This window comes from Manacus candei, unplaced genomic scaffold (assembly GCF_025592945.1).
Source record: "Manacus candei isolate 608988 ecotype Guabito, Panama unplaced genomic scaffold, ASM2559294v1 h1tg000036l, whole genome shotgun sequence".
Lineage (NCBI taxonomy): Eukaryota > Metazoa > Chordata > Aves > Passeriformes > Pipridae > Manacus > Manacus candei.
In genome coordinates, this window is record NW_026138084.1 from 2,142,236 (window position 1) to 2,158,301 (window position 16,066).

Genomic DNA, 16,066 nt, shown 5'->3' on the forward strand with positions numbered 1-16,066 from the left:
ATAACCTTCAGCAATCAGTGAACTCTCAGGAGGGGAATATTCAGTGTCGTGTCCACTCAGTCCCAGGCAGGATTAGGGTAGCAGCAGTCTTTTAAAGAAAAGTCTTCTGAGAAAGCTTTGTGATTCCTTTGTGGCTTAGTTCTCCATTTTCACCTGCAGCATTTCCAGGCTATGTGAAGGGTGTTTTTAAAGCCATCTAAAAATGTTCCCAAGAAGAAGGACCTCTTCTACCACTGCTTGATCTAAGAAGAGTTAGAGGCTCGTGGTGTGGGGAAGGAGCCAGTTTGTGCAGTACTGGAGGCTGGCAAGGAAAAGTGCTGCAGAGAGCTGAGCTCTGTGGAAGTGGCATCCCAGAGCTTTAAGACTGAGAATACTTCTGTTAGTTAAACTATGATTTTTGGATGCTGAACCATCACTATTTCCCTTTGTAGTTTCTGTCTCTCCCCATAGTTCTGGGTAGTTTTGACAAAAATCTCAATAACTGTGTTCATACCAGATCTTACACACTGTGAGTGGCAATGGTAGCATAACAAGGAGAAGCCCTTTTGAAATATTTTCCAGGTAAGAGTACAGGGTATTTGATTTTTAGCCCATTATTCCAAGTAAACATTAAATGGACATGAGGATCTGAACAGGCAACTGGAGAAGTTTACTCTTCCCTAAACTCACTGGGAGTTTTTTTCAATCTCTTCTTCAGATCCCTTTTTTTTTTACTTTTCTCCACATTTTCCCTTTCCCAAGTGTCCTGTCACAGCACAAAGATGTCCTTTTACTAGACAGAATAAATCCCTGCACTGATTTAGGATCCCAGTGAAAAGAACCCCTTTCCACAGGACTGAGGAACAGGTGATGTGAAGACCTTAGGGTTGCTGGGTTTTGTGGAGGCAGAAATAGCTGGCTAGGGCTGAGGAGTGATGCTTGCCTTTAATGCAGTCTCATTCCCTGAGGAAGTGCTCTGAGGTGGCATAAGCCTGGCCCCAGGGGATGCATTTGCTCCTTTCTTTGTTCTAAAGAGCAGATTGATTGTATTAGAATAGAAATAGATACGATGAGGTATCAAGATTAATAGCTCTTCAGTTTGGCTGCTTACTCATGGTACAGGGCATGTTGTTTCTAATAACAGAGGTTAAACCTTTTTGCTTTCAAATGGAATGAAGCCAGAGTGCCAGAATGCACTGGCTTTTTGGATAACCTCGAAATAAGAGGTGTTGTCTGACTGACAAAGGAAGAATGATCTGTGGGAGTAACAGGGGAATTTATCATAAAGAGTCTCATAGTTTAAGAACCCCCTGTAAACTAGCAGACTCCCTGTAAATTAATGGCAGAGGAGATGGTTTTCCTTTCTTTTTAGGATGCAACCTGTGATTTTGGTGCTTGTTATTTACCATCTGCATCTATTGAATACATACAGATACATGAATATTGTCTGTGAATTCTATATGAATATATATGTAGAGGTGCCATTTTGCATTTATTAAGAAATTGAGATGTATTGAAATGAAGAGAAAGTTAACTGAGTGGTGTTTGAATGGAGTACATTTTGTTCCTGTCTGAATCCAGTGCCTGCCCAGAGCCCTTGCTGGTTTGGCTGGCAGGCTCTGGTGTGTCCTTCAAACCATGGCATTGGCTTTCTGCAGCACGTGGGGGGCAGGCACAGGTTGCACTCAAAGGCAGGTGGCAGTTGGGTGCCATCTGTGAAGTCATCCACGTCAGAGCCAACCCCATATTTGTGGGTGGCTGAGCATGCCCAGTCTAGTGGAAGGTGTCCCTGCCTGTGGTAGGGGGTTGGAACAAGATGGTCCTTAAGGTCCCTTCCAGCCCAAACCATCCTGTGTTTCTGTGATATGCTTCTATGAATTAAAGTGTATTCAGAAGAGAAGAGACGAGGGGCTGAAAGCAAACTTTTGTTTTTGTTTTCTCTTCTTCTAAATTCTTTTACCCGTTTTTCTCTGTTTTGTTTTCTTTTTGATGTTTAATATATTTTAGGAGGAATGTCCGTGTTGAAACTGTTCTGTGTCGTTGTTTCCCTCAGATAGCCAGCACCAGCTCGGTGGAATCAATGCCAGGAGCAGATGGTGGTGGTGCATTTGGAGGGGTGAGTAATTTGAAGCTAATACTTGAGGCAGAGCAGGGATGGGGAGGGTGGATTATGTTTCTTTTGTAGCAGAGGGGGAAAAAAAAATCATACTTCAATATCTGGGTTTATATCCTGCTGTCTGTGGCTGCAGCTGTGCTGTCCTTAACTTCTTGGCTAAGTCACACAGCTACTTTTGCAGCATCAGGGAATTTGAATCCTGCTCAGACTCTTGCTGCACGTGTGTCTGAGCCTGGTTTGGAGGAACCTGGATTGAGAGACAGTGGTTCTTAAAATTGGTAGCACTGGCTTTTGGAGGGGGGTGTTGGTTTGGGGTGGGTTTATCACAAGGGGCTTGTGGGGGGTTTGTTTGGGTTTTTTTTTTTTAGGTTTTGTTTTGTTGGGGTTTTTTTGTTTGGTTTTGTGTGTGTGTGTTCAAATTGTGATAGGGAGCTACACTGAATGCTTGGAGGGAGGAGGGCAAAAAGAGACCAGGAAACCTCTCTGGTTAGTACTGTTGCATTGTGTGACTCAGGATTTCATCTCCAGGACCAAATTTTGATTAACAGTTCTTCCATAGTGGCTGCCACAAAAGCAAAATAGACTTTCAAAGGTATGTTTCATTTTGCTCAGTACAGTCTGGGACTGCTGCTGAGTCAAACCCGAGGGTTTGAGTCCTTAATAAGGTCTATTTTTTAGCATTTTTACTTCTGCCTTCTAGAATAAAAGATTTTCAGGAAATGCCTCAGGGTCAGCTGAGTTTACTGAAGAAGCCCCAACAAGAACAAACAACAACAACCAAAAAAACCCTTATCTGCTGAGACAGGCTACAGGGTGTTGAGTATTTAGCATGACCTTTTTAATAACAAAGAAGCCATTCAGCAGCTACTCCAGATTTCTGGCCAAGCTTGGAACCTTCTGGTAGATTGTACAGAGTGTCAATGCAAAGCTGTTAAACAAGCCACCAACTCAACCCATATAAAAACCAGGTTATTAAAAATAAGAGTTTGTGATTAGTGTGCTCCTTGCTGGTTATTTTTTGTTCACACTTCATATTTTCCCTAAGCAATTTTTTCTTTATTTGTAGTAATTTTGCAATTAGTGCCCCTGTGCCTTGAGTTGCAGATGCTGTAGTGAGCAAGCTGCTTAACAAAAAAGATGTTTGAAACTATTAAAAAAAAAAACCCACAAAAATTTCTGGTGGTCTTAAGTTTCTTCGAGAAATGTAAATTTTATCTGTAATTAAATTAAAAAGTTGTATCTTTTTACTTGATTATAAATAGTAATATTTGGTTTGCCTAGCATATCTTGACACATTAAGTAATTTACCTTAAGTCATGTATTTAAAGAAAAAATTAATTCCCAAGATAGGAATAAAAATGGAACTGGTAAAAAAGACAAAGCTAAAACCACCAAAATTGCATAGTATTGATTCTGGGCTCTAATTCTGCTGCAAATTGATAATATCAGCGTGAGCAATGAATAAAGATGTTAGTTGCAGCTTCAGAAAATAAGAATTTTTAATGCCAATGCCCCTTTAATAACAGCTCAGTGAGAGCAGAAGCACCGTGTGCCCAGCAGCTTCACACACAAACCACTTGGTGGGAGTGGTGGGCAGGAAAACTGGGAGCTCCTTCCTGTGCTTCCCAGAGCCTGCTGAAGGGGCTGCTGGCATTCCCTCCAGTGTTCACCTTGGCATAACCAGGCAGTGCAATCTCAGTGCAGGAAGGATCACCTGCCCATCGTGGTACCTCTTTGCTGAGTTACTCTGCTGCTCTGCACTCCTGGCACAGTTTAAGCTCAGCCTTCTGTGTGCAGAGTACAAACCTGTGGCAAACTCTGACACTAAACCGTGTGTGAATGGTGTTGGCACATAGAGAAATGCACTAAAAAATTACCAAGTACAAAATGTACCATATAATTTAAAATAATTTCTTTATTCAGCATTTCCAGAAGCACCTGCTGATGTTCTGCTCCATTGTGGGTGGCCCTAAATATGTAACTTGTAAATGGAAAATACGCCTGTAAGAGCATAATGAGAAGGAAAATGATGGAAACCCCTTTGTTGCTCATGTGTCTGCCCATGTAAGAGTCTCACCAGACTGTGCTTCATGTTGCATGTACAGCACTGAGGCTGAATTTCTACCTGCTGGCCCAGACAGAATGAAATACCTGGCCCAGAGGAGCTGTGGCTGCCCCATCCCTGGAAGTGTCCAAGGCCAGGTTGGATGGGGCTTGGAGCAACCTGGGCTAGTGGAAGGTGTCCCTGCCCATGGCAGATGGTCTTTAAGGAGCCCAAACCATTCTGGGATTGCCTGATTCTGTGACTATATAGCAAGTAATAAATAATGGAACAGCAGTCTCCTGGGTGCACTAGTTTTCTTGCCGTTCCTGCCAGCTTTTTGGTGATTCTTCCCTGCTTTTCAGAAGCAAATGGAGGCTCCTGTGGTTCACTAATGAGAAGATGTCTGCTTTCCTAAGAAGGCCAGCCATGGGCCTTCACCTTGCAGTCACATGAGCTGTACCTGTTGCTGGGATATATACTGTTTTTCCACCAAAATTATAAAGGTGGAGGAAACTGTCTAGATTTAGAGAGTTAAATGCAGCTGTACAGTAAAAGCAAAGTGGTCACAAGAGCCTGGTCTGAAAGATCCTGGCTCTGACCAGATTTTATGTCATTTTTTTTTCCTATCAGACTCATCAGCTTCAAAACAGAGCTGGGTATAGGGTGAAAGATGAGAAATAGGACAATTATTTAAGTGCATTGGTTTCAAGATACTTCAGCTGCAGCTCGGGCAGCTCTGCCTTAGCATCTCTTTTAACAAGCATCAGCAGTACATAAAGTAGCTTGTGTAATAAAGGACACAGTTGCAAAGTGACTGTTAAATTTATCTGTGGTGAACAATGTGAATTATGAGGCATGTCCTTGTTTGCTGCAAAAACCTCTGTTCAGATGATGTGTTTAGAGTATGTGGTCAGGTCAGCTGAGCCATCACTGGGTGGGATGAGGGCAGTGCCTGGGCAGCAAGGCATGGAAAGCAAAGTGCTTTTGAATTCTTTCTCCATGTGAGCAGTTAAATATCACATCATTGAAAAAGTCTTTGTTCTGTATTTGTTCACTGGAGTTTGCCAAGTCATAAAGACTCTTTCATTTTTGTTATATTTTCTACAGCTGCAATAGCAATGTTTCAAACTCTTCTGTTCTCGCTGTGTTCTCACAATATTGAGAAATATTATGAAATATTGCTACTGTTCATCAAACACTTAATACTTCTCTAATCCAAAAAGGCCCTGTATAAAGAGGTCTTCAAGTGTTTGTTGTATGCTACAATGCAAGTTAAAATATAATGGTGTAAAATAGAAGCTCATGCAGAACTGTCCTAACAAATCTTGCCCAATGTAATACGTTTTCTCCTTTCTTTCTTTGTCAAATATATGGGTCAGGTATTTCTGGAAGCGGGCACTGTCCAGACTGTTCCACACTGAGGAGGGTGTCAAATAGAAGATCCATTAGAGGAAATATTCAACTTGAGTGTTATCTGTGTAATAGAGCGTGCATGTGGGAGATGATGGATATTCCTGTAGAAGTACAAGCCAAATTAACCAATTTCCACATGAAGCAGCCCATTCAATTCGTGGTAGAGGAACTCCAGCATTTTTCTTATGTAGGCATGTGTAGGTATCAACTGAAAGCCAAAAACTGGTTTTGTTTAGCATTTGTCACAATTATCTTCCAGTCAGAGCTCACGGGGGTAAATGGTGCCTTCATTTATGCTTTTGCCACCAGTGTAATTGTGGTTAATATAAGAATCAAAAGTCTGGTTATGCTGCATGCAAATTTGAACTATTAAGACAAGAAAAAATAAGGCTGACCCGTGAGGAAATGCTCTGATCTGACAATTTAAGGACAATCCCTCCCTCCCTAGTGGAAGAATAATCAGGTTTCTGAAACGTTAAATAACGTTAACATCAAAATCAGAGTGAGAAATGGCTGACTTTGGCCAGTATGTGTGATACAAATAAAAAAGTTACTCTGGGAAGCGTTTGGAATTGCCCTAATTATCTGCTTTTCTCAGAGGGGTCTGACAGAGCCTGAAAGGAAAGGCTTGCTAATGACTCATCCTAGGCATTGTTCCCTTGGTGTGATTCAGTGTCCTACTGGTTGTAGCTGGTTCTTTACAAGGAAAGTGAAATACTGCTCTCTGCTCTAAGTGTGGGAGCACTTGGATTTGCCGGGGTTCTGTTTTGCTGAGCAATTAATACGTGTTTATGGGGTTATAGTGATTTTCCTGAATGAACCAATCCATGACTGCACTTCACCAAGCTGAATTGCCAAACATCCTATGTGCTTGTGTACAAGTTTGAAACATTGCTATTGCAGCCATGGAAAAGATAATAAGAATGAAAAAGATTCAATCCAATTAGAGGTAATTAGTTGTGGGTTTGTTGTGTAATGGCATTATAAGGCGGGGTGGTTCCAGTGGCTCTGCTGAAATACAACATGCTCTCCTCTGTAAACAGGGAATGCAGGGCAGATTTGAGGAGGCTGACACCACTGGGAGAGTGGTGTCAGCTTAAAAAATCGATTTTTTTTTTCCTCTACTTGGCCTGAAAATCTCTATTAGTGACTTCTGTATGTTAGTTCTAACGACTGAGGTGAGACCTGAGGGTGAATAGCAGGATTTTCCTGACACTGGTGGCACCTGCCTGGTGATCCCTGCTAATTGAGATGCATTTGCTGTTGTCTTGCTGCTAATTGAGATGCTTTCCTCCCACCCCCACCATCTTTGTGCTAAAGAAAAGCATTGAAGAAGGGGAAGTTTGTTGAGCCAATTGTTCTCTCTCAAGTGGACCTGAGTGTCACTTGGTGTGCAGGCATGGCTTAAAGGGAAGGAGGATTGTCAGGGAGCCCAGAATCTGTCTGTCCTACAATGGACCTGGTCTTCACCTGATTCATTTTCAGAAAACATGTAAAATACCTCTACCCTTTTGTTTTAGAGGAAATGTTTCTTCTCCCAGTAGTTCGTTAAATGACTGAGTCAAGCAAGCAAAGATGAAGAGAGCTATCAAACCTCTCTCATGAAAGAGCTGTGCTGGAGGAATGTGGTGCAGCCAGTCCTTTGGGTCTCTGTGTGGATGCTGCCTGGCTGAGGGTGCCCCAGTCTTGCCCACAGGGAGCTACTACTGCTTGCACATAGCCAGCCTGACTAGGGAGGATAAATATATTTATTTTAAAACAGAAAACAGAATTTTGTTCTGTCAAAGCTCCATGTGAAGTTGTATTTTTGTGATCTGCACGTTGGCATGGTAGTCACAGAATCATGGAACAGTTTGGGCTGGAAATAACCCTAAATATCATCTTGTTCCAACCTCCTGCCATGAGCAGGGACACCTTCCACCAGGTTGCTCAGAGCCCTGTCCAGCCTGGCCTCAGACAAACACCTCCAGGTGCCCAGTTTATGCTGGATCCACTAGTGCTCTTCAGTTTATCAGAAAATTGTGCAGTTGAGTTTAATTATACCCAGTGACTTTAAGTACCAATTTAGATGCTCGGATTTAGAGGCTTAACTCACCTGACCACCTAAACAGCAGATAGTGCATGTCATCTGCCTAGAGGAGCTGGTAGCAGGTCCCTAGTGTGGGTGTCTGTCCCTGCCTTCCTGAGGAGCTTTATGCTTTGTTGTGGGCTGAGAGGGAGCCTAAGGAAACTCCTAAATTAAGCATTTGGAGTTTGGGTGGTGCAAAATCCACTGCCAACACCATTCATTCACTTCTTCACTGAAGCCATTTTCCCCCAAACCTTCACATCTGCTCCCCACCAAGGGAGGGGAGTTTACAACTCACTCATAAAGTCAACATGTGCCTTAGGCAAGGAAGGAGGTGAGTGCTGGAAGGGAAGCTCTTCTTGAGATGCCCACGTGGGCCATTCCTCTTCCTCACTGACAGGCAGGGAGAGGATGTCCCTGTGGCAGTAAAAGCACAAGTGGGCAGAAAGGGGCTGAAACCCCCGGGGCTGAACCAGCCTTCCAGTTGAGACAAGCAGCAGAACTATGCAAATTCTTTCCTAGAATGGTGTGAGTCCCAAAGAGGATCTCTGTCAGTAAGAACTCCGCAAATAATTTTTGCAATTTTTTTAATTCTTGTATTTTTAGTCACGTACTTGCACTTTTAATTTCAGAGTGATTCCTGTAGAAAATCTTCCAAATCCAAGCGGGACAAGGAGAAACAGGCTTGCAAGAGCTGCAGTGAGAGCTTCAACTCCATCACAAAGAGGCGGCACCACTGTAAGCAGTGTGGGGCAGTAAGTATCCCAGTGAGCTCAGCTCCTGAATTCCTTCTGCAGAAATCATTGCAGACAGTTTTCTAATTTTTTTCAGTGCAGGAACTAAAAGACATTCCGGTTCATGGCAAGTGGTTGACAGAACAGGTTTCCCCACTTGCTTTGCTCCCTGGGAATCGGGAGGAAGAAGGGCTAAACTGGTGCAAAGTCCCAAGCTATGCTGCTTAAAAGGCAAATCCAGTGCATCTGTGGGTAAAGGGAAAGGTGGTGGGGATGTGCCTGTATCTGGAGAGGGGGTTGTCCCCTATATTTTGTTTGCAGGAGCAATGGCCTTGGGGCAGCCTCACTTCACACAATGACAACTCTTCTAAGATGAACAGCTGAACATATGATATTAAAGATGGATGGCTTGTTCTTTCCCTAAAGAAAGGTTGTGTGAAAGTGGTTTCCTCCTGCTTGAAAAACCAAAATAATCCATCCTAGAGAGGCAAAACCAGGTTACTGAAGGCCCTCAGCCACCTTCCCTAGTGCCATTTACTGAGAGCTGAGCTCTCAGGTGTTTTTCTGTAAATCATAACCATGGCCAAGATGAGATGGATTTCTGCACTATGACTTGAAACCTGAATTCTGTGCCTTGAGTTTCACACTTCATGTTCCTAATGTAACTAATACTGAGTAATGTTACTTAAATAACATTAGTCATTTGAAGTGGAGATTAATTTCAGCTGGATAGAAGCCTAAATGTATAGTTAAGATGTTTAAAGAAACCTCAGTCTCAGCAGTTGAACTAAAATTGCTGTGAAGGAGGCATTTTTGCCCTAGAGTTGGGATTTTCAAACCTTCTGGGTTTGTTTTTATTACTAATTGCTTAAATAATGAAACACATTTCTGGATTCTAGTTTAAAATGTCCCATTGCAAAGCTGAGTGTTACTAAAGAAATGAAATAATGGCTTTCCCCCAGAGACAGAGAGATAACAAGAATTATATCATTAATAATTTATTGTTAAACAGTTGTTTGTTGTGCAATGCCTTGTGGTGTGGAAATAGCATTCAAATTAAAGAAGTTAATTTGTCTTAAGGAAAGACTATCACGTTGTGAAAAATGCTGCCTTGCTTTTGTTTGGATAACTTGGTGCTTCCTAGATTAAGGCAGTTCTCTTCATAGAGCAGTCACTGTCCTGCAGTGAAGCATATATACATATGCCTGAGGGTTTGCGGTGTATTATTGTACAGAAATTCAGAATGGATGTCCAGTTGGGCTGACACCCTGGGAACAGTTTCCCTCCCTGGAGTGGGTGTGCTGGAGACAGATTTTTAGCCTGAAAACAAGTTCTGGAGCTGCAGATCCAGTGCTTTTCCCAAGCACTGCTTCCACAGGCCCAATGTTCTTGGCAGCTGAGACGGACAAATAGTTTTCAATGGATCATATATTGGACTAGGTTCTTAAAATAGTCACTGCTTTCTGGGTTCCTCAGTTCTCCCAGGCTGACCTCCCTGATTGATGAGGAACCTTCACTCCGAAAATCAGTCCTTCCCAGATCATTAAAAAGCACTAATTGCTTTGTCAACTTAACCCTCTTTTTGCCTCCTAAAGACTTCTAAGAAAAGAAAAGCACATGCATGATTTTAATCTTACAGTATTTCCCAAAAGGCATGTTTTCTTTGTTTTGGTCTATTGACACACGGCATGGGATCACAAACACATTAATCATTAATGCAGGTGACTAAAGTGAAACCATCATCTTTCTGATACAGGTGATCTGTGCAAAATGCTCTGAGTTCAAGCCACTTGCAGATAACAGCCGTCACAACCGAGTGTGTAAGGAGTGTTTCCTGCAGCTGCCAGCCAGCCCCTGCAGCCCTGGGGTGGAAGCAGTTGGAGAGCAGAAGAAAAGACTGGCTGCAGAGGTACAATCTTTGGCTAAGAAACTTTGTGAGGCTCTCTCTTTTTTTTTTTTTTTTTTTTAGTTTATTTATTAAAAACAAATCAAACTGGTTATCTTTTCTCCCCCACTGTGCTGTTTGTAGATGGTGAGCGTCTGTCATAGGGTGCTGATCACACAGGGATGCACACAGGTTTGGCAGTTAAGCTCCAGCTCCTAAAGTTACAAAAGAAGAGGGAAGAACCTCTGGCTCCTTCTTATTGTGGTGCATTTCCAATCTTGAGCTGTGCACAATAACTATTCACAAAATAATATTTTGGTTTTTTCACTTTTAATTCCACATAGTGGATGCTTCTGCACTTCTTATTTCACATCCTGTCAAAATACTGTTGAAACCATTTTTTTCTTAGTTGATTGTGCAAAAGAATGGCATCCTTCTGGAAGACCACGTGGATTCACCAGAACTTTCTCAACCCTGCTGTAATTCAGGCTCTTCCCTCCAAAATGTGACTTCCACAAGCTGTCCTGTGTAAACTACCTGCTTCACCATTGCCACAGGAGTCACCAGGTTTTACAGCTTGAGAGCAGCACATCCTACCCTTATTTTTCACAAGAACAAGGACATGTTGGCAAACTGAACCTTCTTTTAACTAATGCTTTTTTTAGACCATAGGCAGAGCTGGGAGTACCATTACATGTCACGCTTTTCATGAGCCACCTTGGAGAAAAGGGGTTTATTTACTTCACCTGTGAAATACAGCCAGAAGTCACTGTGTGAAAGAGGATCTTCATCTCAATTAGAAGTGGACCCACAGGGACACCAGGTTCTTGAAAGAGCCACTGACACACTGAGAACTTCATTGCAAGTTGTCCTTCCCCCATAGTCTGACCTTCACCATCCTACCCTGAGTACCTCATGGAAAACCTGCCAGGTCTGCAGACCATGGAGAAAGCCAGAACTTTTTTGATACCATTGAGATATGGTGCCCCTGCCATGAGATGGTCTTTTTGGTTGCAAACCATTCTGTGGTTCTGTGATGTACACTGCAGCTGTGCCTGCAGACGCTGACCTCTTCATGGGCATCAACTGGTATCTCATGACAAACTTTCCAGCACTGTTTCAGCAGAGGTGTTTGTGAAAACCTGCACCTACTCAGGGGAGAGAGAGCACAGTTAATCTGAAAAGCCGAAGGCAAAGCAGTGAAATGTGACCTATGGCTTTACTTCAGAAAGTGGATTAGAGCAGAAAGCTGTAAAAACCCAAGGAAAAGTGTCATTACTCCCTTCAGTGCTCAGGCTTCTGTTTTTCTGTTGAACCTTCGAAGGATCAGGTAAAATGCAAGAAAGCTGGTGTATAGAAAGGAAAGATCAGGGCCAGGCTTTTTCTTTTCCTCCTGTTTACATGAAACTTTGTTAACAAGCTTAGTAGCAGCTGAGGACATTGCTGCTGAATGTTTTTAGCAGCTGTCAGAAATCTCCAGGAGACTTCTGTGCAAACCCTAATGTGACCAGGAATTTTGGGGGTTTTTGACTTCTATCAGAACACAACAATTTCTTCCAATCTTTTTTTGCCCTCTGATTTGGCTCCCATCTCTCTGCATCCATGCACAAGAGGATCTCTTAATACAGCCTTTGCATTAATTTGAAATAATCTCCCAGCCTACTTTGCTAAGCAAGAAATTAGCTGCATCATCTTAATTACAATTCACAATCTACTGTGTGGAGGGGGAATTTAACTTCATGTCTGCTGAGAATGGTGGTTCAGCCTCTGCCTCTGTTACATGGAATTGTCTATTTATCGATGATGTATAATAATGATTTTTATTCAGTTATGGGCTCTCCAGCATTTACCCTCCAGTGTTCTTTGACTATGCACAACTTAAATGTTTTATACTTAATTCTAAATATTTTGTCCAGTTAAACATCAGTGGAAACAGCTCTTCTTTTTTTTTTTCTTCATCCAGAAGCAAAGCATCCTTGCAGCTGAAAACAGCCTCTTCAGCAGCTACCTCCAGTTCCTTGAAAAAGGGAAGACTTGGTACAAAATGTGGGTGGCCATCCCCAAGACTGAACCTCTTGTTTTATATCTGCAAGGAAGCAGCCAGGTGAGATGGGATTCGTGAGGGTTAACACACAAGAAAAAGAAAAGTGTAAGTTTAAATATATCAAGCTGAGAAATGGGTCAAAGGATTTGGCTTGGTTTCAACAACAAAACTGAACTTGGTGTTCTCAATATAGCACAAAGCCTCAGAGATTTCAGATTACCTTGTTGCCTGTCCTTACTGCTGATACTGTTGTGAGCAAAGGTTTAAGCTCATCACTTTTCTTTTCAGATTTTTAAGAAAAAAAAAGGGAAAAACGGGGATAATTAGGTTATGTTTTGGCTTTTTTAGAGGTTTCAGATAGGTATATTCAAAAGTTTTATTATTCTGTCATTAAGTAAACCACTTTCTTGTTAAAAGTGTAGAGCTGTAAAGCAGGATGAATGTTGCAATTGCTGGTATAAGCCTTTTTTTTTTTTTAAACCTAGTTCTGGGTTGAGAGGGTGGAGGAATTTGTGAAAATGCTGTTGTTCTTCAGCCTGAGAAATGGTAAAGCTCCTTGTCATAGCATCATGGGATTTTATCTTTACTTGAAATAGTTACATGAATAAGAATTTTTTGTTTCTAAATGTGCTGTTGGAGCTAACTAGTATTTGTGTGTGATGAAAGTCAAGTGATAGAAACATCTATATCCAAGATAGAATATCCAAAATAGAAATATCAGTCACGCTTCCTTAGGGCTGAAGATAAAGAATGACAATGCTGAAATGAGATTCCCCATATAGATAAAGAATGACAATGCTGAAATGAGATTCCCCATATCCAGTTTTGTATCTGGCATTTGACACATTTATACACAGCTTTGTTTATCTCCTGGGTGGGATGGAAGAAGGAATGGGTCTGAATTCAGCCTGCTATTGTCCTGCTGTAGCTGTAGTGATAAGAAGGTTTGCTTTTTATTGGCATCAGTTTGTGACTGGAAACAGTCTGGGAGCTCAGTTTTCCCCCTGATTTTATACAGCCTTTCTGAGTAAAGCTCACCCTGTAGCTGGTGTTCAGCAAGCACTACATGTTGTCCTTAGAACTCTGTGCATTTTGCTGCTTGTCAGCAAGAGCACCTCTGGCTTCAAACAAGTGTGTGTAATGGTTTAAACATAGTGCTTAAAGAGGGTGAAAGCTTGAATTTGGAGCTTCAGACACAGCCCCCTTGACTTCATCTTTGATTCCAACCCCACACTGGGTAAGCCTCCAGTTCATCCCATGGGGCAGCCTGGCTTCTCTCCGAGTCAACAGGAAATGCGTGGCTGAAATTACACATTGGAAAAGCAAACAGCCTCACACAAGGCACTGAAACAAGGCAACAAACTCAGTCTTTGGGTCTCTCTGGAGTCAGGGTCTGGGGAAAAGAATAAAGCTTTAAAAAGCTAAGCAGGGAAAATGGCTTTGCTGTGCAGCTTTTCAGCTGATGTGCCTGATTGTATCACATTTGGGCAAGGGGAGTGGGAATAGAGGGAGAGAGGTCTAAATTCTTTGGCCTTCCTCACCCAAGAGCAATATCTGACATCTAAGAGATGTGTCATCTAAGAGATGATCAGAGTGAGAAGCTGAGAGGAAACAACGCCTCTTACTCAGAAATGTAGAATTTCTCCTTCTACCCAACTGGCTGTTGCAGGACAGCACAAATAATAACCCGTGGACATAAATCACCTGCGTTCAGTGCACACAGAATGATGCTCAATTCTGCAGGCCCCGCCTGACAGTTGTGCAAAGCCAAGGATGGAAGCTGGAGGAGCTTCTTTGCTTCAGTTGCTGCCTACTTTGTCCACGTCCTGCCAAATTTGATCTGGAGTCTCTGTTGATATTATTGGTAAGATCTTATTTTTTAAGGGAAAAAAGGTTGCCTTTGACACCAGTTGTCAATTTTATGACAGTTAAATTTAGTGGTTATTGTCCTCAGCTATTTCAGGTGTGAGATGAATCTCCCAGTAAAGTGGCAAGAAAGCAACAAGACAAGGTTGATCTATCTTAACATTCCAGAACTGGGATTTGCTGTCAGGAATCACCAGTTGCAGGCTGAGACTAGAAACAACTGTCTAAGTTTTACTTGGCTCCCCGCCAAGTCCCAGACCCAACACCGAATTCCCTCCAGCTCAGTGCTAAGGAAAAACTATGAAACATCCAAACTAGCCAAACTTATATGAAAATAAATGTATTTATGACATATACAGCTATGTACAGTTGAAATACCACGCACAACTCCAAGGGAAAAGGGAAGGGGGAAGGAAAAAAAGGAACAAAACCAAAATAAAATATACACGATCAATAGCCCAAGATCTAGCAACTAAAAGAATTAGCAAAAGAATATCTTACTACTCTCCCTGGGACAGCAGAAAGTCGCACTGGAACTACCACTGGCAACCTCCGTCTCCCAAGGTCGGCTAAGCCTTACCAGGCCTCACTAGGCCTCACTAGGCCTCACTAGGCCTCACTAGGCCTCACTAGGCCTCACTAGGCCTCACTCCCCAACACGACAGACTCAACATCAGGGAAACCTGCACCTCCAAAGCCGCTGGAAGGAAAGAGAGCAAAGGCCTCTCCTCCTTTCTTCTTATACTCCTGGCTTACGTAAAAATAGTAGGGAATACTGGGTAATATGGGCACTTCCTTGGTTACAAACTGGTCACCAAGGAAGGCCCAGACTAAACAACTACAACGACAAAAATGAATCCCTTCTTCAAGGGCCTGCCATTCCCATTTGTATACCTCAATTTGCATCCAACTGCAGGAAAAGAAATTAGGCAGCAAATCCTATTCCTTGATATTAACCCAACATTCTTGTCAGTTCTGGTTTTCATAGGCTTCTGAGGAAAGTCTCTTCCAGAGCTTCTTTACTGGTGTCTGAGTGTCTGAAATCCGTTGGGAACCACTCATGTGCTTGAATGTTATTTTCCCAGGCATAGTTGTGTTTTGTACAACCACCTTGGTGGATCTCACAGGCATCTTTAGACCTGCAAAGAAGCATTTCAGTGCCTAAAAGAGGTGCCTTTTGGGAATAATATTGCCAACAATAGTATTAAAGGTCTTGAAACACAGAGTAAAGCATGACCATAGGAGTTTGAAAGTTAGGGGATTATTGTTAAGAAGAAAGAGTAGCTGCCTCTTGGGAAGAAGGAGCAAACCAAACTGCATCTGGAGTTTTGGATACAGTGAAAACCCTGACAGCTTCTTCCTCTACACCCCTGGCCCTCAGAGCAAAGAAGGGATGCCAGTGCAGATGGAAACACAACTCACAGACTTTAAAATATCAAGAAAACTGCTCTTTGCTTTAGATCCTTGTTCCAAGAGAATGAATTAATCCCCTGATTGTTCTTAGTTTAAGTCTTGCATAAGGCTTTATGCATGAAGATAAATTCCCAGCTTGTTTAGGTTTGGGAATCATACCAATTTGATCTGTTCTCAAACAGAGACAGAATTTGTGTAGCCAGCTGTCATGTTTATCTCAGTGGAGTTATAAGTTTGCTTATAAGCAAAGGCCACTTCAAGAGTAAGGAGCAGTGGATTTAGAGAAATTAGTCTGTCTTTCCAAGGGCTCCACCTGGAGCTTCTGCCCCTGTTGGCCTTGTAAAATGCACAGCTGCCTCCACAGCTCTGACATGAACTTATCTGAGTAATAAGTGCAGAGTTAAGGCATCCAGGCTGGGTAGAAAAGTAGTGGATTTTGGAGAAGTATGAAGGGTGAATCTAATATAGTGAGAGCTAGTGTGTATATATGGATATATATGTATG

General features: G+C 42.3%; 1 protein-coding gene across 8 annotated transcripts in view; it reads left to right on the forward strand.

Annotated features, from left to right (window-relative positions):
- The window catches only part of FGD3 (FYVE, RhoGEF and PH domain containing 3), a 107,513-nt gene that overhangs the window by 87,726 nt on the left and 3,721 nt on the right, over positions 1-16,066 (forward strand). For all 8 annotated transcript variants that reach the window (XR_007905481.1, XM_051793235.1, XM_051793238.1 and 5 more), the window contains exons 15-18: positions 2,033-2,095; positions 8,253-8,375; positions 10,111-10,263; positions 12,203-12,343. Coding sequence is in view for 7 of the 8 variants with exons in the window: in XM_051793235.1 (XP_051649195.1) it covers positions 2,033-2,095; positions 8,253-8,375; positions 10,111-10,263; positions 12,203-12,343 (480 nt within the window). In the remaining variant the exon portion in view is untranslated. The remainder of the gene's footprint in view (positions 1-2,032; positions 2,096-8,252; positions 8,376-10,110; positions 10,264-12,202; positions 12,344-16,066) is intronic.